This window comes from Mizuhopecten yessoensis, unplaced genomic scaffold (assembly GCF_002113885.1).
Source record: "Mizuhopecten yessoensis strain PY_sf001 unplaced genomic scaffold, ASM211388v2 scaffold10115, whole genome shotgun sequence".
Classification (NCBI taxonomy): domain Eukaryota; kingdom Metazoa; phylum Mollusca; class Bivalvia; order Pectinida; family Pectinidae; genus Mizuhopecten; species Mizuhopecten yessoensis.
In genome coordinates, this window is record NW_018408386.1 from 165,964 (window position 1) to 189,991 (window position 24,028).

At 37.8% G+C, this 24,028-nt stretch overlaps 2 protein-coding genes across 4 annotated transcripts in view; both read left to right on the forward strand.

Moving 5' to 3' along the window:
• LOC110459566 (dual specificity testis-specific protein kinase 1-like) overlaps positions 1-8,707 on the forward strand; it is a 56,199-nt gene extending 47,492 nt beyond the window's left edge. Inside the window, exon 11 of the mRNA XM_021511896.1 lies at positions 225-8,707. Coding sequence (XP_021367571.1) covers positions 225-1,240 — 1,016 coding nt within the window. The 3' untranslated portion in view covers positions 1,241-8,707. The remainder of the gene's footprint in view (positions 1-224) is intronic.
• Positions 8,708-18,573: 9,866 nt separating this feature from the next.
• LOC110459572 (protein patched homolog 1-like) overlaps positions 18,574-24,028 on the forward strand; it is a 37,882-nt gene continuing 32,427 nt past the window's right edge. For all 3 annotated transcript variants that reach the window (XM_021511899.1, XM_021511901.1, XM_021511902.1), the window contains exons 1-3: positions 18,574-18,996; positions 22,622-22,868; positions 23,711-23,784. In XM_021511899.1, coding sequence (XP_021367574.1) covers positions 18,860-18,996; positions 22,622-22,868; positions 23,711-23,784 — 458 coding nt within the window. In that variant the 5' untranslated portion in view covers positions 18,574-18,859. The remainder of the gene's footprint in view (positions 18,997-22,621; positions 22,869-23,710; positions 23,785-24,028) is intronic.

The window sequence follows — 24,028 nt, forward strand, 5'->3', positions numbered from 1 at the left end:
ATTTGCATCAATATTTACAGATATAAAAACAAGATAATTTGGATAATTTGTTTCTTCGATGTTGATAGTGTTTGGTATTGTGATTAAAACTGATAATAAAATCAGTAGAAAAAATATACTGAAGGTATGCTTAAGTATCGGTAAAAAGAAAAGTTGTGCTTTCATTTGATACAGATTTTATTAAACGTTATGACGTTTATGATTTTTATGTGCTATTGTTGTAGGTGGGTTTAAGCGACCAGGCCACAAGCGGTCGATGTCGGAGGACAACATCTTACAACTGTCAGGGGAGGAAGTGATAGATCCTGGGGACTTCCTCACCTCCCTCACACCCCAGGTGGTGCTGGGGGAGGCGATGAGTAAGGACGATCAGTTTTACTCGCCTGCTCTCTCAAATCCATTTGTTGGCTTTCAACAGTTTCTTGAAAGGAAAATTCTAGGAACTCCAAGCGGAAAACAGTCCTTTGGTTTTGAATTGCCATCTCCATCGAATGCTTTCACCCCTCCGTGTAGCCCCTGTACGCCTGACCCCTACTCTGGTCGCCATAGGAACAAATCGGGGCCACAGAGCCAGTCGCTGCCTTCATCACCAGTGTTGCTGAGGAAGGCAGCGGAAAGACTACACCAGGAATCTATTCATGGCTCAGCCTCCCGCCGACACTCGATGGCTCCCTCCAAATTCACGTTCAACCAGAGATCAAAGAGCACTGTGTTTCCAGAGGTTCTTGCGTACAGGCTACAGACCGAGTTGGCAGGGAGTCTTGAAAAAGGTCTCGCCTCCCAGTCCGAGATATGTGATAATGACGTAGACAATGACTATAGAGGGACAAACAGATCCAGTCCACAGCGACCGAGGAGGAAGCTGTACACAAGTAGACAGCTAAGTGTGGACTCTCCGTTCTACGGTCCAGGAGACTCGGGGGAACACAGGTTTGAACTTGGGGGCGGTGGGGACGCATGTAATGTCACTGTCAACAGCTGGAACAACGGCCTCCTGGGGTCCAATCACGACTTGCGTGACTATGTGTCTTCAATCAGCTCAACAGAGTCGTTCATGTCGATTGACGAGAGTTCAGTGACGCCCGTCAGTCCCGTGTCTGAGGGGAGTTACCAGGACATATTTTCTTCCAAAAAGGAAAAAGTGAATAGGTGTTCCAGGTCATCGAGTGAGGACTCTATGGAGAATGTACGACAGGGAGGACGCGAGCGACAAAGGCGAGTGATGGAGACGAAACTCTAACTTGTGTAACAAATAAAGTGGTTCCTCAATGATCTGTAGTCCGGAATCCATACTATGGTGCCAACATAAAGAAATCGGCTTTATGATTGATGAACTTTGTGTGTCCAGAATGTGCATCATTATGGATAATTTGGTTGGAAACAGAACAATCTCATTTGACAAATTATCGCTGTATTTTCTGTTCAGTAGATCTAAAGATAACACAGTTTTTTTTCCTCTGCTTTATTAACAGTGTTTAAACAAGGCAAGTTAATTCCATTTCTGATTTGAGTATTGTTTAGTGTTCCTATTTCTGATCATTAAAATCTAAATCGTCCACAGAGGGTGACACTACCCTGTGATATTGCCGTTCATCAAAACTTCTGTAGTTCATAGATATCCGGATACCAGAATGTTCAAGTTTATAAAACTGCCTTTTGTGTATATATTTGTGTACTAGTACATGTGTGATATGCTATGTAAGTAGTATGTATATGTGAGAGTGCGAATGTACTAGGTTATAATTCTGAGACACAGCTGAATTCTTTTTAGCTTTTGGTATGTGCAGCCATTTAATGTTCAAATTAAAATATGCTATTCTGTTGCTGTTTTTTTGGATGAACTGTTATGATTATGAATTTAACGAAATATTTTTGGTTCGGGTCTTGTTTGATTAAAAATCAATTTTAGTCAGCAGTACATGCAGTATGTTAATAGTTTTTGAAGGAAAGTTAAATTGCGTTTAGAATAATGTGCAAAAAAATTCTATGACAGATTGCATTAGCATTAAAAATTATGATTAACAAGAGTATATTTATTTGTATGCCATTAATTCTGGAACCGAGTAATGCTGTAATCTATGAATTTATTAGAATTATGAGTGAAATTATATTGGTGATCATTAAATGGCAGCTAGAGACTATGGATAATTTTGATATTAGTCTTGAAGATAATAACAGATGCTATTATGTGTGTTGATATCAACATTGTGTAAATAAATGTTTTCTGTACGACATATTGTTATGATTCTCTGCAATATGAAGGGTGGCGTGTGTATGCCGGGCTGTTGAGTATTTAAAGCTATATCGAGTGTGTGGCGTGATAACTGTTACAAGGTTAGGTTGTGATGAATGCATTTGATTATGCGTTTGGCAGTTTTGTGATTTTTTGATTTTTTTTCATTTCTCAAAACCAATTTGTTATTTGTTATTAATTCTTTAAGTCGTTTTCTTTTTGTACTTGTAGGTGCCATTAGTGTTTTTCACAATCATGTTCAATCCTTTGTGTTCTTTTTACAGTTCTTTATTTATATTTATTAAGTTATTGTCATATTCATGAAAAAAAAAAGCAATCTCGTGTTCACGAATAAGTTCTCTTAGATTGGTAAACTTTGCATATGACTTTCTACATTGCTTGCTTCCTTCTGTCATTTGTCATTTGGACTTTTAGAAAAAGTGAAATTATGATATTTCTCCTCTTGCTTAGTCAGGTTTGCCATCCCAACAATGTAAATTGATGCCAATGTAAACAGGAGCATTTTATTTAAACGATTAGAAAATGCCTCAGTATTTGAATATTTTATGCAAATAGATGAAATATACATTTCTGCATAGGCTGGTTAAGTGAATCTATTTTTAAAGAAAGCAATTCTGTTTAGGAAAAGAAAAGAAAAATATTAACATTTTTTTTGTACTGAACCCCAATCCTCGGCCCCAGGTTAAAAATTGCACTTACCAGATACATTAAAGGATCACCTTACCATTGCCAAAAACTGTAACTACGTATAGAAAATTTGGCATGATTATAGTTTTGATAAATCATTTCTGAAAAGAAAACAAACCTTCCAGAACTGTTAAAAAAATAGAATTGAAATTAAAAAAATATAATCAACAACAGTGTTCTGATTGTAAAACTTCAGTTGGGCTAGACCTGGATTCGAACCCTGGACTTCAGATTGTTAGATTGTTGCTCTAACCCAATGAGCTATTTGATAAACAGAAGTGACCTGTTCCAATGGTGCTTTAGATATATCTGAAAGCGAAACTCGGAGGGAAATAACTATTTATGCAAGAAACACAGTGGGATTCTGTAGCTATAATGAGACAGTTATTAAAGTGCATTTTTTTTAACCTGGGGCTTAGAATGACTGAACCAAAACCCAAATGATTTGTTGCATTTTGAAAATAACCATGTATTATTTGAATTTAGGGACTTGATATCTCGAATTTCTGTCTCCGAATGGAATCATTTCTGGCCAAAATTGGATACTGCCTGTGTTATCAATGTTTGTTAGGCACTACTGTTTGCCGTACGAGGTTGTATCTTGATTGTATGTGTATTGGTACATTGTATCAGCCATTTATTATAGAATACAAAATTTCGCTGTTAAAATATAGAGAATCATAAAATGTTTTCACTTCTTTCAATGTTTAATTTTAAAAAGTAGTTAGATATTCTTCTAAAGAAGTTCTGATAGAAAAAATAATTGAATGAATTCAACAGTTGTGTGTGAGTTAAGTGTCCTAGATTTGTGAAAAACATTTTTGTTTGAGGAGAAATATATTATCTTGCAGTATTGATTATCAAATTTGTAAATATATGATTTTAATTGATGTATAAGAACTGTAACATAAATATTCAAAGATTTTTTTTTGTCTACATTTGTTAAAAGTTTTAAAACAAGACTATATTTAGGAGACTGAGAGTATCCATTATATATATATCTCTGTTGTTGTTGACGCTCTCCCTGCTAAACATTCCTCAGTTACTTCAGTGATGGTGATACTTTAACCATATAGCCACTCTCCAGATTGTTTTTCAAGATTTATTGTAAAAATACTACTTAATGACATATATGTTAAGGTTTATTATATTTTATTTATTGATTACTTAATTATTTTCTCATATAACAGAATACATATCTCGCTCGCTGTATTAACTCATTCACCCCTGAAATTTCATAATGGATTATTCCAACCCTTTGGATTGGAAGAGTTCAAATGTGACTACAGGGTGAACGAGTTAAACAGTACCTGTTATGAACCTGATGGCAGTAAATGATCTATAACTAATACATGTACCTGCAATTGAGTGCTCTACTTAATGTTACTCTTTAAATGGCATCTACTGTTCATTGAATTGCAAACATGTTTTCGGTGGTACCTACTAAATTGCATATTGTCTGTATCATACATGTCTTTGATAAATGTGTTAAATGTGTCATAGTGCTTTACGCATGTTAAATGGCACATAAATGTACAGAATGGTCCCTCTTACCTGTCCTATTGGTATATAGAAGTCTTAAAACACAATATAGGTCTGAACAACTCAATCTTACCACTGCTGTAAGAGTCTGGCCACTTCCTGTAAGAGTCTGGATACTTCCTGTAAGAGTCTGACTACTATCTGTAAGAGTCTGGATACTTCCTGTCAGAGTCTGACTACTTCCTGTAAGAGTCTGGATACTTCCTGTAAGAGTCTGTATACTTCCTGTCAGAGTCTGGATACTTCCTGTTAGAGTCTGACTACTATCTGTAAGAGTCTGGATACTTCCTGTCAGAGTCTGACTACTATCTGTAAGAGTCTGGATACTTCCTGTCAGAGTCTGACTACTTCCTGTAAGAGTCTGGATACTTCCTGTAAGAGTCTGTATACTTCCTGTCAGAGTCTGGATACTTCCTGTTAGAGTCTGACTACTATCTGTAAGAGTCTGGATACTTCCTGTCAGAGTCTGACTACTATCTGTAAGAGTCTGGATACTTCCTGTCAGAGTCTGACTACTTCCTGTAAGAGTCTGGATACTTCCTGTTAGAGTCTGACTACTTCCTGTAAGAGTCTGGCTACTTCCTGTAAGAGTCTAGCTACTTCCTGTAAAAGTCTGACTACAATGTACTTTCTTTGAAATCCTGACTACTTCCTGTGAATTTTGATTACTCTCAGTTATGTTCTTTTTACATCTTGAGAAAGTCTTGACTACTCCCAGCCAAATTCTGACTACATCCTCCTTGCATTCTCCATATAAAAGTCTGATTATTCATGGCGAAAGTTCTACTTCTACCTGTAGAGTCTTATCTATAAGTCTTAATTGTCCTCTAAAGACATTGTCCCTGATTCAAAAAGCTCTCTCTACCTCGCAGCCTGTACACAATGGTCCCATTACATTTGCACCTGCTACCTGACAACTCCCTGTACATGTTTACTTTCCTGATAACTGTATGACTAGCTACTACTGCTTAATGTAAAAGTCTCCAGTCTCAGATGTATTAGTCTTTTTAATTCGTAACCAGTACATCATGTCTTGTTGCCTGCTGCTTGACAACTCTCCGTAAATCTTACTTCCTCTGGTTGCTTGAAGTCTGTAGAAACCGATTTCATCTACCTCACAGCCCAGTACACAATTTGTTTTAGGATTATTCTCTACCTCACCTCCTTTGATTGAGCTATCCATATATGGTGTTCATTACATTTCCTCGAACATGAAATTAAGAGGCAAGATCAGGGCACATTTGTGTACATTTATCATGTTCATATTGGTTCCCCTAGAAAAATAGTTAAATTGACATTGTCGTTTGCGTGAATTAGACAATGATTGTAATGAACATTGGTTTAAGAGAACCTATTTTGAATCTGGAAGATTGGCTTCAGTAATAAAAAAATCCTTATTTCAAAGTTTTCACATGTAGAAATGTTGGTTAGCTTTTTCTTTGGTTATGTATTGTTTATCAGTTGTCTCCCCTGTCTTAAACCCATCTTTCAACTGATTAGAAAACAGTATATTGTATCTACTCCTTACGTAGGGCTGAAGGATATACTCTAGCTATTGTACATACAACCAACACCGTGCTACACGATTCATTCTATACACTGTATTGTAAATACTCCTTACTCAGAGATACAAGATATACTCCATGCAAAATGTATATTGTATATACTTGTTCCACTGGAATGTAGAATATACTCTATATATTGTACTTTCTCTCAACACAGTGCTGTAGGATATATACAGTATACTACACACCCCTACCACTAGGCACGGGATATACTAATTCTAAATCATATCGACATATTTTCGGTCAGCAAGTACAGTTCCAAGACGATTCGTGCATACAATTTTCAATAAATTTTATTATCAAATGCATACAAAACAAATCAATTGCTACATGCATACACAAGTTGCTTGTTATTGATAATCAGCACAGTGGTTTGTGACTTAGCTGTAGAACCTGAGTATGAAGTAGGTTACTGTTTATATAATGTGTGCAATATAGATCTGACAATTACCTCCCTTTATGTGTAAAGTTACTTGTAAATACGAGTATGCTTTGAGTTTCTGTCCTTTGATACAATAAGTGTACAATAGTTGTTAACAGTTTTTAATACTTTTTTGTTATGATGTCTATGACCTTGGCAGAAATGCTTTTTTGGTGCCGACTAAGGATTTTGATGCCCTTTTGTGTTGAAAGAAGCAGGACATTTTGTAATTGTAAAGTAACATCAATTTTTGTCTTTCTCTCTCTCTTCCCTACCCTCTCTTTTATCACATTATAAACGAAATGCGTACTTGATATTAAATTTCTCCCAACATGCCCCCCCCCTGCACTAGTTTCCAAAATGCACATGAAGAAAGATAAAAAAAGACACAAGTATCTCAATATACATACATAAGCAGGCCATCTTTTCTCGAAAGGCACATCGCAGTGATAACATAGTAGAAAAGTATGACTATCATCAGGCTGTTCTGATGTACCTTCCATTGGTGCTTATAAATCCATCTATTTGTCCTTAGATGATGTTAGCTGTGAAAAGGACGTTAAACAAAATAAAACCAGAATAAAACCAGGATATAAACAAAATAAAACCAGGATATAAACAAAATAAAACCAGGATATAAACAAAATAGAAGCAGCTCTTACTAAGTTACTGTAAGTAAATGTATGGAAATTAAAAATATTCTGAATTTAACGTTTCCTATCTATTCACGTGTTTTTACTTCAACATACGTGTACACTGGGTGAAACTACAAACATCTCAACATAAATCTGCTCCATTTCAGAACTCAATAGCCACACATTCTGATAAGCCATATTTGAACATTATTAATAGAGATATCGGGCTAGGGAAAGTGTGGGATGCTGTAACACGCCTGTGCTTCAGTCCATATCCTGCTATATTTGTAAAAGTACTTCATCTATATGTTTATAGTTCAAAAATGTGAAGTGAAACATTGGAAATTAAATATTTTTTGTTAAGTGCATGCAAATTTTTACAAGCTTGAAAACTATTTTTCTTCATACATTCTTTTGTTGTCTAGCTTCCAGGATCATGTTTTGTTAATTTAATTTTAGGATGAATAAATATTGTTCTTTTTCCTAACTATTTCAACGTTATGTTTAAACGTTTTATCATATTAACCCAAACCAGTAATAGTACTATATATTGCCATAGTCGAAACCTGTTGACGTTGGTGTTTCCATTACCTCAGTTACATAATTATAGATATACACACACTTGTGGCAACGAAATAAACGGTAGCTGTGATATACTAGAATTTCATGGTGCACAGAAACCCTTTGTTTCCCTCATAAATTTCATTTATGAAAAAGATCGAAAAGATAGAAACTTGTATAGATTTTATAGCTATGTTTAATACATGTCTCTTTAATGATGTACTGTACGTGTATTATTAAGAATGAAAGCAATCATAAATATCTTCAAATGAGGAGAGAGGAGTTTACAAGAAAGAACAAAATAGACTAATTACTATATTGATTATAATTACAAGTTATCGATGTAATTGAAGATTGTACATCTCACGGTACATCCTCAACATTTTAGGGTTTACGCTTGCTTACATTCTCTATACCCCCGGAATGTGTCATGACAAAATCGAAGGCACTAAGTTAACAATTTGATTGGTTTAAGGTGAAACAAATCTCCCTACCAATCACTAGACAAGTACTTGTCCTTTGTAGAGTACTTAGGAGCGACATCCAACTTCAAAGCTCGTCTTTTTTTACCATTAGCTGCCTCATGGCTTTTTTGATGTAAAACAAAGAGTAAAACCAATCTACTCTATCATCAACAATGTGGCACATACCTAGTACTACTATTCAATTCAGTTTTGTAATAACATATTCCGAGGATGCAGAGAACGTAAGTGAGCGTAACCCCTGGAATTTCAAGGATGGCTACATAATGTTGTTTGTCATTGTTGTCAATTTGAACAGTGTCACAGTAATGCCAAAAGGCTCACTGCTGCCAGCACTAACTGTTATATAGCCATGTTGATTAATAAATATATTTTTAAAAATATAAATATTGTTGAATGTATGTTATACTGTAGCCTTTTTTGGTGTTGATGATGGTTGTCTAAATGAAAAGTATATGTATGGCTGTGTGAATGGTCAGGTTACCCTGGCAACTATCAACACAATTATATATATGAAGATATGAATTTAATTAAACAGTACACGTTACTTCACAAAATGATCATGATGTTGTGTGTTGTCTGTTAATGATTAATAATCTCCCAAAAAGGAACTTATGCTATGGCTTTGCCTTTATATCAGTATCAATGATAGATTGAGCATCCCTTTTCAATATCTGCCTGTTTAGTAAGGGACATTCTCTATTGTGCTTGCTACAAAGGATTTTCGTCAGCAGTGTTTGTGTGATGTGTTGTAAAGTTGGTACAACCTGTTTCCGAATACTTGTTCAACAACTGACTGACACAACTTTGTTATGGCTCTTAATGCTTTTCTTTCACTCGGAAAAAACGAGTAGCACTATTTAAAAGTAATGCTGATCCATTACTGGTACTAGTTCCTTAGAGGGATGCACCACCTATCTGGCTACATTGTACCAGGAAGCTTACAGTTTGTTTTAAGAAGTCGGTGCTGAATGAATTAAATTTGTCTACCGTGGATAAGCTTTTCACGTTTGCCTGGAATGGTAATTGTCATCCTTGCAGTAAACACAATGCATCATAAAGGTATGTTTGGAAGGAATATTTTCCAGTTGTGCAGCACTCTCAATCCTCACATGTGCTGCTGCTGTATGTTGGACCACCTAAATCTGCGCCCTCTAGCAGATGGACGTAGAGATGCTCGTCTGACCATGCTTCATAACATTGTAAACCAGAAAGTCGCTATCGTAAAATCAGACAGATCAATCCCTACAGTTAGAAAATCCCGAACAAACCACCAGTTTTCGTATCAAATTCCCCACTCAAAAACCCAGACCAGAAAGGCATCATTCTTCCCTCGAACTATACTCGAGTGGAATAAACTCCCACCCGACATAATTTCGAGCCCCACAACGGAATTATTCAAATCAGCCCTCTACCGTCACTTTTCAAACGCAAATTAGACCATCTCGTATCTTTTAAAAACAATCTCTTTCCATGTTTCACTCTTCGTCTGACATTTTTTCTTCAAATTGTTGAAGTTGGTCAGTACCATTTAAAAGTAAAAGTATGGAGAGAAATCAGATGCTGTACCCACGCACAGAAAGATCAGCCGAAAAATCCAATCACAGTTCATAAGAGAAGCAAAGTTCATGTTCAATAATTCTGTCACCTGGTCTGATAATAATATAATAATAATAATAATAATATACAACATTTATATAGCGCCCTATTTAATTTGTAAAATTACTCTAAAGCGCTTTACAACAGATGTCTGATGTCCTTACCCTTCCCCAGGGCCTGCTTCCAAGATGTTGAGTATTTGGATGAGTGTTGTTTTGCTTAATAACTTTGGTAATTACATTTTCTGTCCGTTCTGATACTTGGTGGACATCTCGAAGGCAATTCCCAGTCAACGTCATTTCTATGTACATAATGTGATTTACCAGTTGTTCATAAATGTTGCAGGTACGGTGTACCTCCCTCAGTGTTATTATTGAGTTTTGTCCCGGTGTTGCACTGTACATATTTGTCACGATAAAAGTCTGCTCTTTTTAAGTTTCCCATCACACAACAAATAAAGTTACACTTCACTAAATGTAATCGGATGTCTTGATCATTCTGAGCATCTAGAGAAAATGAGTTGAGTAGATAATATATTGGCGGGCCAACTTCTTAATAGATGTCGCCGAATATTGTTACATCAGACAGCCTTGTTATATGGAGTTTTATCATTGCTTTCACAACCGAAGTATTCAGACTTTTTATTGGTGAGAGCCTTAATGACAAATGAATGCAGATCAATATTGAATAATTGCCAAATTCAACATGAAGCGCCGACGTTAGACTTTCTAGTCGGACGCTTCGTGACTTCCTAGTCAGCCACTCCACTTCTGACCGAACTGGACATCCTGTCCTGCCAATGCCAGTAAGGAGATTTTGACACCGCACATTCTTTATACCGGTAGAGTCTCATTAGGTCCTACTTCTCCTGGTCTTCCTTTTGTATATATCAGCCATAGTGCCACAGGAGCTGTCTAAATAGAATCTTTTTCCGTTAGCAAATCTCCTCATTCAGAAATGAACACAGTCTGGAAAGACAAATGCAAGACATGCACAATAATTACGAAATTATTGTTGCATCTAACATTTAACACTGAATCGCTACCCAAATCAAGTACGATTGACCCTTAATCACTTCAAACAGATTCATCAAGACAATCGCAGTATCACCGAAAATGGCAAGACACCTATGACTCAATTATAACTTTTTCTAAACTGTTTATTTTTTGTAACGCGTTACCTGACCCTTCATAAATGGATTCATTTTCAAATGCCATGGTGGTCTGGTGGCGCAGTGGACAGCGCACCTGCCTTTCACCAAGGTGGCCGGACATCAGACCAGGTGGCGACGACCAGTCGTGTTCAATGTAACAGACGAATAGGAGGAACAACCAACTTAAGGTGGAGTACATGGCAGTACATGGAATATGCCTTGGTACATATACCTGTAGTAAGTGGTGTAGACAATGTAGAACTCATGTGGATGGGCGTACATCAGTGGTTGGTATGTTGCTAAATGGTGGTATTACATGTTCCCAGGGCTCGTTGTCACTGTCAATCTTTAAATGCGCTGGTCATGCGTAGACAGGTGTATAAACTGTCTAAGGAATTTTCGGTTTTGTAAAGTATTGTCATACCGATCAACCCGGACCACATACTGTCCAAACCGACGAACTTCTATGACTACACTAGTCTTATTACGCTATATCCATTTGAAATGATACGCACATGACCTTCTAGGGGCAGGAGCCATTTTCCGTCTTCTGATTAGCATTCAGCATCTCAGATGTTACGATTTCGCAAAAGTGATCTTTCGCGGGCAGCCATATTATCCAGCCAAACGTGTTGTTGCATATACTGGCCAGGTGGTATTTTGAATAAGTCTTGTATACTTAGTAGGACGGCCAAACTTTCACATCATGTAGTTGGTAAAATTGTTGTCTTCATTTCAGGAGTGTTCCTTTATTGGAGCATGACATGTTGGACTGCGTCAGTGTTGATGTCACCATTAGAGCGTCAGTGTTGATGTCACCGTTAGAGCGTCAATTAGATCGTCAGTGTTGGTGTCACCATTAAAGCGTCAGTGTCGATGTCACCCTTAGAGCGTCAGTGTCGATGTCATCATTAGAGCGTCAGTGTCGATGTCACCATAAGAGCCTCAGTGTCGATGTCACCAGTAGAGCGTCAGTGTTGGTGTCTCCATTAGAGCGGCAGTGTTGATGTCACCATTAGAGTGTCAGTGTTGATGTCACCATTAGAGTGTCAGTGTTGATGTCACCATTAGAGTGTCAGTGTTGATGTCACCATTAGAGCTTTAGTGTTGGTGTCACCATTAGAGCATCAGTGTTGGTGTCACCATTAAAGCGTCAGTGTCGATGTCACCATTAGAGCGTCAGGGTTGGTGTCACCATTAGAGCGTCAGTGTCGATGTCACCCGTAGAGCGTCAGTGTTGGTGTCACCATTAAAGCGTCAGTGTCGATGTCACCATCGTCAGTGTCGATGTCACCATAAGAGCCTCAGTGTCGATGTCACCAGTAGAGCGTCAGAGTTGGTGTCACCATTAGAGCGTCAGAGTTGATGTCACCATTAGATCGTCAGTGGTGATGTCACCATTAGAGCGTCAGGGTTGGTGTCACCATTAGAGCGTCAGTGTTGGTGTCACCATTAGAGCGTCAGTGTCGATGTCACCATAAGAGCGTCAGTGTCGATGTCACCAGTAGAGCGTCAGTGTTGGTGTCACCATTAGAGCGTCAGTGTTGATGTAACCATTAGATCGTCAGTGTCAATGTCACCATTACAGCGTCAGTGTTGGTGTCTCCATTAGAGCGTCAGTGTCGATATCACCATTAGAGCGTCAAGTGTCGATGTCACCATAAGAGCCTCAGTGTCGATGTCACCCGTAGAGCGTCAGTGTTGGTATCACCATTAGAGCGTCAGTGTCGATGTCACCATTAGAGCGTCAGTGTTGATATCACCATTAGATCGTCAGTGTCGATGTCACCATTAGAGCGTCAGTGTCAATGGCACCATTAGAGCGTCAGTGTTGATATCACCATTCGATCGTCAGTGTCGATGTCACCATTAAAGCGTCAGTGTTGATGTCACCATTAGATCGTCAGCGTTGGTGTCACCATTAAAGCGTCAGTGTCTATGTCACCATTAGAGCGTCAGTGTCAATGGCACCATTAGAGCGTCAGTGTTGATATCACCATTAGAGCGTCAGTGTCGATGTCTCCATTAGAGCGTCAGTGTTGATATCACCATTCGATCGTCAGTGTCGATGTCACCATTAAAGCGTCAGTGTTGATGTCACCATTAGAGAGTCAGTGTTGATGTCACCATTAGAGAGTCAGTGTCAATGTCACCATTAGAGTGTCAGTGTTGATGTCACCATTAGAGCATCAGTGTCGATGTAACCATTAGAGCGTCAGTGTCGATGTCTCCATTAGAGCGTCAGTGTTGATATCACCATTAGAGCGTCAGTGTTGATGTCACTATTAGAGCGTCAGTGTCGATGTCACCGTTAGAGCGTCAGTGTTGATGTCACCATTAGATCGTCAGCGTTGGTGTCACCATTAAAGCGTCAGTGTCGATGTCACCATTAAAGCGTCAGTGTTGATGTCACCATTAGAGAGTCAGTGTCAATGTCACCATTAGAGCATCAGTGTCGATGTCACCATTAGAGCATCAGTGTCGATGTAACCATTAGAGCGTCAGTGTCGATGTCACCGTTAGAGCGTCAGTGTTGATGTCACCGTTAGAGCGTCAGTGTTGATGTCACCATTAGAGCATCAGTGTCGATGTCACCATTAGAGCATCAGTGTCGATGTAACCATTAGAGCGTCAGTGTCGATGTCTCCATTAGAGCGTCAGTGTTGATATCACCATTCGATCGTCAGTGTCGATGTCACCATTAAAGCGTCAGTGTTGATGTCACCATTAGATCGTCAGCGTTGGTGTCACCATTAAAGCGTCAGTGTCTATGTCACCATTAGAGCGTCAGTGTCGCTGTCACCATTAGAGCGTCAGTGTTGCTGTCACCATTAGAGCGTCAGTGTTGCTGTCACCATTAGAGCGTCAGTGTTGGTGTCACCAAAAGGGCGTCAGTGTTGATGTCACCATTAGATCGTCAGCGTTGGTGTCACCATTAAAGCGTCAGTGTCGGTGTCACCATTAGAGCGTCAGTGGTGGTGTCACCATTAGAGCATCAGTGTCGATGTCACCATTAGAGCGTCAGTGTTTGTGTCACCATTAGAGCGTCAGTGTTGATGTGACCATTAGAGCGTCAGTGTTGATGTGACCATTAGAGCGTCAGTGTTGATGTCCCCTTTAGAGCGTCAGTGTTGATGTCACCATTAGATCGTCAGCGTTGGTGTCACCATTAAAGCGTCAGTGTCTATGTCACCATTAGAGCGTCAGTGTCAGTGTCACCATTAGAGCATCAGTGTCGATGTAACCATTAGAGCGTCAGTGTCAATGTCACCATTAGAGTGTCAGTGTTGATGTCACCATTAGAGAGTCAGTGTTGATGTCACCATTAGAGAGTCAGTGTTGATGTCACCATTAGAGCGTCAGTGTCGATGTCACCATTAAAGCGTCAGTGTTGATGTCACCATTAGAGCGTCAGTCTTGGTGTCACCATTAGAGCTGGTGTCACCGGTAGTTAGACGTGTCATCGTTGGGACTCTTGAGTTCAACACGGCAGTTAAGAACTACATGGAAAGGCAACAGACGAGAGACGGGAGACTATATGCATACATTCCAGTCTTTGAAGAACTGACGCATCGCAACTTATGCGAACTTCAAAACATTAAAAATGTAACGGAAGTCCGTCTATATAAGAGTCACTGTCCACTGTCCACTGGCACCACCACGGGCTTTTTCAACAGTTGGCCATTTATAGTAACGGTCGACTGTTAGTAAGTTGTGGTTGCAAAAGGTCTCTGCATGATAAAAATGGGTAATCCGGGTTTGTTAAAGGGGTGGTAGGAGTGCTGAGGTTCATGAGGTTGCGTTCGGTATCTGTGCGGCAGTGCGCGCGGCTACCTATAGTTGCTAAGCGCGTACCACTTCCGTTTGCTTCAACGAACTGACACGTTCCTCGGGGTAGGGTAGGGACTGTTTGATTTACGTCGCCATCTCATTCAGGGCACACGTAATCACGAATTTGCATATTCTGCCATGTCGATTTCATCGCAGTCCTGTCTAGTCGTTTAAATGCCATTCACGCTACATTTTTTGTTTTCTGCCACGGACTGTGAACGACTGGAAAATCTTCAATTGTCTTTTCGACGAAGCCGTCACCTATTGACAATGTTAGACTTCACGGCCCATTGTAACACTCCAGTAGGTGAACCAATTTGTCCTGGCCAGTTACGTTAAGTAGTGGCGCTTGCATAGTCCGATGATCCTGTTGGAAAATAATCTTAGCAACCAATCGCTCTGGGCCATGATGCATGCCGCGACGATTGGAGTAGCCCTTGATTCAGCAGGCTGCTGCTGCTGATATAGTGGTGATGTGACATTGGATTTTGTAGATCTGTCGTGTCCATAAATAGGACTCTTGTTCCGTTAGCAAAACTTTTATTTAGCAATGAACATGTCTGAAAAACACATGAAGCGTACACTGATTGTTGCATGCTTAATATAACACCGGAGAGATGCATTCGATACCGGTTTCGTCCGGATATTTGGACGCGTTACTTTAACACGACTTGTTATGACCATTATTGCGACAGTTTGTATTATTTTGTTTCATATATTCATGCGTCTTTTACAAAATTGATGTGAAACTGTCGCGGTATTTATCACAACTGGGAAAAATTAAATTACAAAAAAATGACTAGTTATGATAATGATCAGCATTAATTTTGTTTAAAAAAAGTCTCATTAATAAAATCAAATAAACACGACGATAGTTGTCTAAACAAGTCGTCTTACCGTTATGCGCTTAACGGAGTGACAGATGACACAATATATACCACGACATGCAACTATACCTTTTTCAAGGAGATTCACTTAAGGCACACAATGTGATGACGGTCCGCTAGTGTTGAGGAGGTTCCGTGTTCGAATCCCGGTCTTCGGGTAGATACACAATACCTTTCTCGCCGGAACTCTTATCTCTGGGTTCAGTTTCGTTTTTTTCCTATGAATTGTGAATTAACTTGGTATGTTAATTGGAAATTAGCATCACCTCTATCCCCTACCATTACGCTATACAGAAACTGGTGCACAGTGCGTTGTACGGTTAAATTGGCTTCTGGCAACGGTTTATGGCTTGCATGTCTTGTATGGTGAATTCTTTCAGTGTTATTTCACGTTTTGTTGGCATGCTAATTTTCTCTCTTGCAGTGATCCTACACTACATACATAAGTAGTTTGTTCGAAAGCATCCTCATGTTACTGACATTGAAAAAGATTGACTCCAAAATCCGTACTCGGTACATCAGAGATTCACCGAAGTTAAAAGTGAACTAGACATAACAATATGTGTGTGTGTGTTCACCAATAGCACTGATTGGATATGATTTTTGGGATCGAACCCCGGCCGCCTTGGTAAGGCAAGTGCGCTATCCACTGCGCCACCCGACCACCCCATTTATTCAGTCTTTTTTCGGTCGCGCTTCGGTAACACAACTTTTGGTATTGATATTGCGACAATTTGATAAATTAATGCGACATTTTTAAAATTATCACAATTTGAAAGAGTTAAATTACAAATATTTGACTGGACATGATAATAATTTGGTTAAATATCATTGATGAAATCCAATTAACACGACCTGCTCCAATAATTTTCTGTTGAAGACGTATTTATTACCGTAACGAGTCCTAAACTTACGAGTAGGATAACAGAAATATGGCAAGATAGATATCACGTCTGCTTACTTGTGTAATTCCTTAAGAAAACTCTTTATAAAGGTGGATGTAAGAGTGTAATGACAATAGACATTTTGGTGTTAGCCCAAAGAGCGCCACGTCCTTTAATGACCTTATTTACCCCATATGTCAACCAAAAGACCGCATTGTGTGAGTACGTCGAGCTAGTGTCGAAAAGGTTCCGGGTTCGAATACTGGCCTGTGTATGCAATAGAATATATCCGTATATCAAGTTTCACTTCGGAACTCTTATGCTTCAGGTTCAGTTTGATCTGACAGTATTTTAGCTGTCGTAAAATACTGGAACCATTGTTTTTTTGTTCACATATACACGCGATATGTGTCGATAATTGTTTGTCTGGTTTTGACATGTGGACAGCAATTCTATAGTTTTTTCCCGAAAAAGTACATTGGCACTGTTTGTGAATTAACTTTATTGTGGGTTTTTTCGTGAGATTTGGTCCGGTTTTCGGCCATGCTTAGTGGCCAAATTGGTACACCAAATCATAGGCTATGAAAGTTGTTTTTATTTCTACTAGTTGGTGTGCCGATTGCAACCAAATATATTGCCTTTATATATATAAACACACACACTTTTATAATATCCGGTTATCAATATTTAAACATACTTATAATAACACCTTTCAAAATCATCAAAAATGTCGTCGACGTTCGTCGTTTTTAATTGGTTTTCTGATATGTTTAGTTTGTATTCTTAAAATGTTCATGAAAACAAAACTATTCGGTGGAAATGCTGATAATTAGATCTCTTTTGTTAACTTGCCGTTAGAAAATGCTTAGATTTAATTTTAAAGTCTAATCCATTTTCTGACCGTGTACCAATATTGTGGTACCTATAACTTGACAGGTTAGCGTTATACACACAGATGTGTCGTGTATAAAACAGATGTTTCAAAACCTGCGTTTTCATGGTTTTACCCTCAGAATTGCATTTTGATGCCTATTTTTGCATTTAACAGTTGTATGGCAAACTCGTCGTTACAATAAAAACATTACAAAGTATAATATTAGTTAAGTTACCAATCAAAGGCATTAATTAACACATATGGAACAAATAACATTTATGATCAGACATTCAGATATAAATCTACTCGACAAGAATAAATTTGATGATCACGGCAGCAGGAACAACTCTCTAACGGACTCTACATCAGATGTAGATGTAACAAAAAACTTGAAAAAAAAACAATAAAAAAACCCCACCACTCTCTAACGGACTCGGGTGCGTTTCGTAAAGACTCAAAACATAGTAGGGTAATCTCCCCTTTGTTACTCTTCAAGTGTTAAAGGCGGTTGTCGTTTGAAGGAGAGTAAAGAAACACGGAATCACCGCCTCCTCCAGTTATACTTTGCACTTGACCAAATGCTAAGAGTACATTAAATAATTCATTCAATTCATAGGTAGAGTATCCCTATTCCTCTCTCTCTCTCTCTCTCTCTCTCTCTCTCTCTCTCTCTCTCTCTCTCTCTCTCTCTCTCTCTCTCGAGCGTCAGTACGATGAAAGAAAGTACCAACTCTATATCTAATGTATGAGGAACTTGAAGTTGAGGAGTAAAACAAGTGTCTACTGTACATTCGAGCTGGAGACAATACCATATATATATATATATATATATACAGTAGGCATATCAGGTGCCTACTGTCAGAGACCTATATATTAGTGTCTGTATTTTGGTTTGCTACTGAATAGAATGATACAAAATCGATACTAGTATCTATCGCTATTTGTCGGAACTGAGGTTAGCGACTGCTGTTGCAAGTTTCGATCCGGATCAATACTGTACAGTACACCTGAATACTATCGTAGGATATTCGGTACGTATAGGTAATACACGTGAGCGACCACCAGATACCTTTATTGCCCATAATAAACCCATTTCATAAGGTTTACTACGAACACCACCCAAAGCTTCGTTTTGATTGGTCGAAGCAACCATTCTGGCATTCAGTCGGGTAGCGAACAACAGACAGCTGCGTGCGCCGGTCTGTTCACATGTGTATTGTATACGTGTACTGTAAACCAAGCTTACATAAGCATGACTATAGAGGGGTTATTGAAGCGTTTATAAACGGGTATTTACACTGAACACGTTTGTGTACATGTGTTGGTTAGGCACAGCACAGTTCGGACGATATGTGTATTGTGTGATCAGGGAGGCTTCAAAGTGAAGGGTACATCACGGAAGAACATGAAATATCAGCTATAAACAAGTGAACACACACAATTTTCGATATTGTATCTTACACAGCTGGATTAACAAATTAAATATGGCCATGAATGGAACCAGCAGAAATATGACTGGAGAGAAATCAAGTAATCATTATGATAAAGTGGAAAAGAAACCCTTCATCATTACAAGGATGTTAAACAAGATCACATCTTCAATGGAAAATGGATTTTATATGTAAGTAGGTTTAATCATATTATTGTAAACAGTGCTGACAAACGTTATGTCAGTCAGATTAAATTTGTGTACACTGTTTTTACTTTTTTTTATGAGGAAGTTGGGAAGCAGGTATTTAAACATTAGCGTATTACCACTTTTCTACCTTACATCCAGCATTTATCAGTTGTTTTCAAGTTAAAGTACAAAAATGTAGTATTGTTTTTAAATTATTCATAATGATGCAATTACATGGTTTCCTGGGCCTCTTATGAAGTTAGAACATTTTCAAATCCTTCGTATATATGTCGTTGACCATGGTAGCACATGTACAATGGATAAGCTCAAACTCCCTGCTCTATAATTCTCTGTAATGAGGATTACCCATGGCTATTTATTTGTGGAAACAGGAAATTACAATACATATATTTCTCTTGTCTGTTTACTTTAGTAATTTACAGACAAGCAACTCCTAGGTCAGAAAAGTATTAAAAATCTTTCTTAGTTACAACATATAACACAACATAGGTACAACATAGTGCTGGGAATCATTCTCTTCATGCCAAATGGCAAATGACTTTATTTATGTAATAAGAAAAATATAAATTCTATTCAACATATATTTTAGATAAAAAAAAGTCTGAACATAATTCCACCCTAGAAGACAATTGCTTACACTAAAAAGAAATTTCTGAAGGAACACTTTTGTAAGCTTGGGGGGGGGGGGGGGGGGGGGGGGGGAAACCTTCCTTTATTGCTTTGACTTCGATTTGATAGCTATACATATATGTACCTATGCATAGTTAATTTTGAAGAAGTACAGCGATACAAGTCAATGTGTTTAACCTATAGCTACTAGATGTGAAATCAGCTGTCATATGTAGGTTATCTTTAAGGTTGGATGGGTTTGTTACAGACATTCCTGATATATAACTCACATCTACTAGAGGATCTTCACTTTGGTTGTTGAATTTAAATAGCCTGCAGGCATTAGTACTCACTATATACTGATTCAACAAACATTTCTTAGGTGTTTCCATTGGGAAGCAATGCTGAAGTTAATAAAAAAAAATCTTCTTTTAAACCTTAAATTCATGAATCTCGGTAAGGTATTGGGGCCAGGAAACATTGAAATATGCCTTACAAACTCTCAATCATACAATTAATTACATTCTGTAACTGCATCGTGATTATAAGATGACACATGTATAAATAGTGAATCCCCATCCTGTAGCTGTCAATTCGACACTGTCATTATTTAAATTTAATTGTTGGGGTGCCCCATCGTTTGCATTGTGAATGCTTGATATTCAGTCTTGTGACTTAGTATACATTTGACCTGAACACATGAGTATGTGGGCAAATCTATGCATACTGTCATCATACGACTTAACAGAAGATATACTTATGAACTACACTGTTATAAAGACATGTACTGGAAACATACAATTGACCAGTAATCGTTCAGTTTAAGGTTGAGGACATATCATTTCATCAGTAAAGTTTCCCAACATAGCGTATCAAGCAAACAAAATAACCAAAGTCTTGATTCTTTTCATATATATATCTGATATTAAACAAATTTCGAAAATTTGCCAATGGCATATTACTAGAACTTGTAAGTAAATAATTGAAATGCATTGAAACAGCAACGATATCATTTCAAGTTGATAAATTCTTCCCTTGTAGATTATACTTGTATATAAACTGAATATACTTATAAAACACCAATAGGGCTGCAATTTCAGAATTTAAGTGTTTAGAATATGGTTTTATGTATAAACGTAGGATATCCAATTCATGCTGCTTGCTAGAGTAAATTCGAATGTCACCCTAACAGGCCAAGCTTGGGACATTTAACTCATTCACCACTGAAGACACATTTGTACTCCTCCAATATAAAGGTTGGAATAGTTCATTATAAAATTTCAGGGGTGAGTGATGTTAAAGGTTGTTTGAGGACGATATCAAGGCGACCGAGGACAGGTGTACCAGTCTTTGTTGACTCACATATAATTAAAGAGCTGTGTGTATGTACACAACGTCTAGGTGTGATCATAAAACATAGTCGATATGGTTTTTAAGCAAAGTTTTAACTTGTGCTGTGGAAACTTAAGACTGTGCCATTTTTCTATTACACAACTATTTTGTCGACGTTTTCACTAACTGAAGTACATTGACAGTTGAGACTGTCCTGAATTCAGGACAGGTAGTACATAGCATGATATAAGATAGATCTCCTTGCTTCTTTTTCAAAGAAATCATAGATATAACATTTCATGTGATTTCTGTGAAAAATTCCTTGTATTACACTGTATATTAAGAGTTGATATCAATATGATAATCACTATTAATTGTAATTTATTAAGATAGAAAACAAATTCAGCATCATTCTATGGGACATATTCCTTATAGCAGGTTAGAGAAGTAAACACCTTCCCCAACTAGCCCGAGTTTCCCCTGGACCTGACACCAGACTTAGACATTTTGACATATATAGATGTCTGGTGAGAAAATGTCTAAGTCTGGTGTCAGGTCCAGGGGAAACTCGGGCTAGTTAGGGAAGGTGTCCAAGTCTGGTGTCAGGTCCAGGGGAAACTCAGGCTAGTTAGGGAAGGTGAATAAATCATGGATGTCGAAAACAAAACAATGGTTAAACGCCAGCTTATCACAAAGTCAGATGTGTAGGTAAAACTTAATTGTTTGCAAATTATATGTTTAGGATTATATATATGTACATGGTTTTAGACTTAAGCCTAACTTGTTTATATAATTATTTACTGGAAAATAAAGCCAGGGTAGATACTTAATTCAGGGTAGATAGAAATGAAATGTGAAAGCACATACTTGGTTTGGCCAAAACATCTAATGTGTGATTTGAGGGAACACAACACATTTTATCATTCATCCCTGTGGTCGGTGATTCTTTTGGTCTGGTTTCAGTGATTTTTTTACTATTTTTTCCAAAGGGCCGGTGCCATTTTTTATTGGGAATTTTGCTGCACGGACACCATGTATTGGGAATTTTACGACATGTAACGGATGTATGATATAAGGGAAATTTTGTTTGATCGCGCTCAAACAACGTCATGTGTAAACAAAACTTGAAGCTTGAATTCAATGCCCCAAGATAAACTTTTATTTATCAAAAACTTTAACAACGTTGTACAACAGTTTATAAGAAGGCATACTTATTTTTTTTTTAACAGCGATTGGGAAAATAATGGGTCAGAATTGGGATAACTTCACCACGGGAAAGTACCTAAAGTCTGCACTAAAACTGGGGTAAAAAAATCACTGGGTTTTACAGCTGAATTCAGGCTGTTTCTCCTAGCAAAAAGTGCATTATTTTCCCAAAATGAAGATAAAAAGGGGAATATCTTCCTGATTTAAATCAAAATAATGTTATATTTTCCCAATTAATTCAGGAACAGGGTGTTGTAAAATATAGGTAGAACTTCCCAGGTGCAGTTGTCATACTTTACCCTTTCACCCATATGTAACTTAAGTAGACTCTCCCATACATTGATCTGGATGATTCCATTGTGGTCCTTAGTGGTGAAAGGGTTAAGTTGTCAGTGTCTGAATATCAAAGAACAAAATATCAAATATAATTACCATAATCTTTTTTTTTTTTTATCCTCAGGCTTGGAATGCTGATTGGAAATCATCCGTTGAAAAGTGTACTACTGAGTGGTTTCGTGGTGGGAATATTTGCACTCGGTGTGTTAAACTTCACAGAAGACACAGACTCCGACACTCTCTGGGTTCCATCTGATGCAGAAGTATTCCAGGACAAAACGTGGGTCTCGGCCAACTTTCCCAGTACTCTTCGCACCGTCAGTGTGATATTTGTTTCGAGTAACGTCTTAAGTACATCAGCAGTTCAAGCAGTAAGTTTTCTTCACTCCGAGTAACTTTTGTGAATCTAATCTACCTCAATTCATGAATTCATGATGATCACTACCTTTTAGAACTTTCCTGTGGACTTATGAAATTATGGCCGTCATGGACTTGGGGTTAACTTACCTGTAAATGTCGCAAAACCAGCAGTCATGACCACAGATGACCACAGATGACAGATGACCGATTTTAATAATTTTACAGTAGGTAAAAATTGTGTGGCCAAAAAATATCGCCAAACCACGGACTTAGGTAATCTAATTCCGTGGCCAAACTGAACTGTGACATGACCTGGTTTGAAGTGACGATACCCAAGCCGCCATGATGAGCCCTTCTCACTGATCGTAATTATGGTCAATGAAAGGTATCTAATTATGTCTTTCACCAGGAGATATGCACCAGCGTTTACTAAACATCGAATTACTTATTAATTGATATGTTTTTGTAAGCAAGTAAATGTTTTATGTAAAATATTGCTAAAATGAATTGATGTATGCCGATATGCGCACACGTGTGTGTCATGTGTGTGATCAGATAATTCAAAGAAAACGAGCAACAAAATACACATTTTACGTAGTTTCTTCTTGGTTTTTAATATCTGTACATCAATAAAAAAAAATTCATAAGAAATATATTTAAAGAAAATGTTATTTAGAGATCGATTTTCAGCCTCAAAAAATACCTGCGCAAATTACACAGGTGCGCAAATTACATGGGTTTTTACGGTAGATGGAAAATGTATAAAATCATGATTTAACGTTAAGTATTGGATTTAGTATATTACATGGTACATGTTACTATTTATTCAGCCATGGTTGCCTTGCTCTTCCAGATGAACACCCTCTACAAAAGCAGTCTTGGATTGACAACATCTTCAGGAAAAAACTACACAGATGTTTGTTTCAAGTAAGCAAAATTTCGGGAATTCTTTGCTCAAAAGGTTAAATTCTGTCATAAGTGACACTTTGCATGCTTTTGATTTCACAAACTGACCTTTTTTGTATGTATATTTGTGAGGACTTTAATTCCTGTATCATTGAACATGTATATATATATCTGATGCTTGATGTCACGAATTGTTCACTTGATGCTTGAGTTCATGATTGATGGTAAAAGTTAATTCACAGAAGTGATCTACTACTGCTGATCT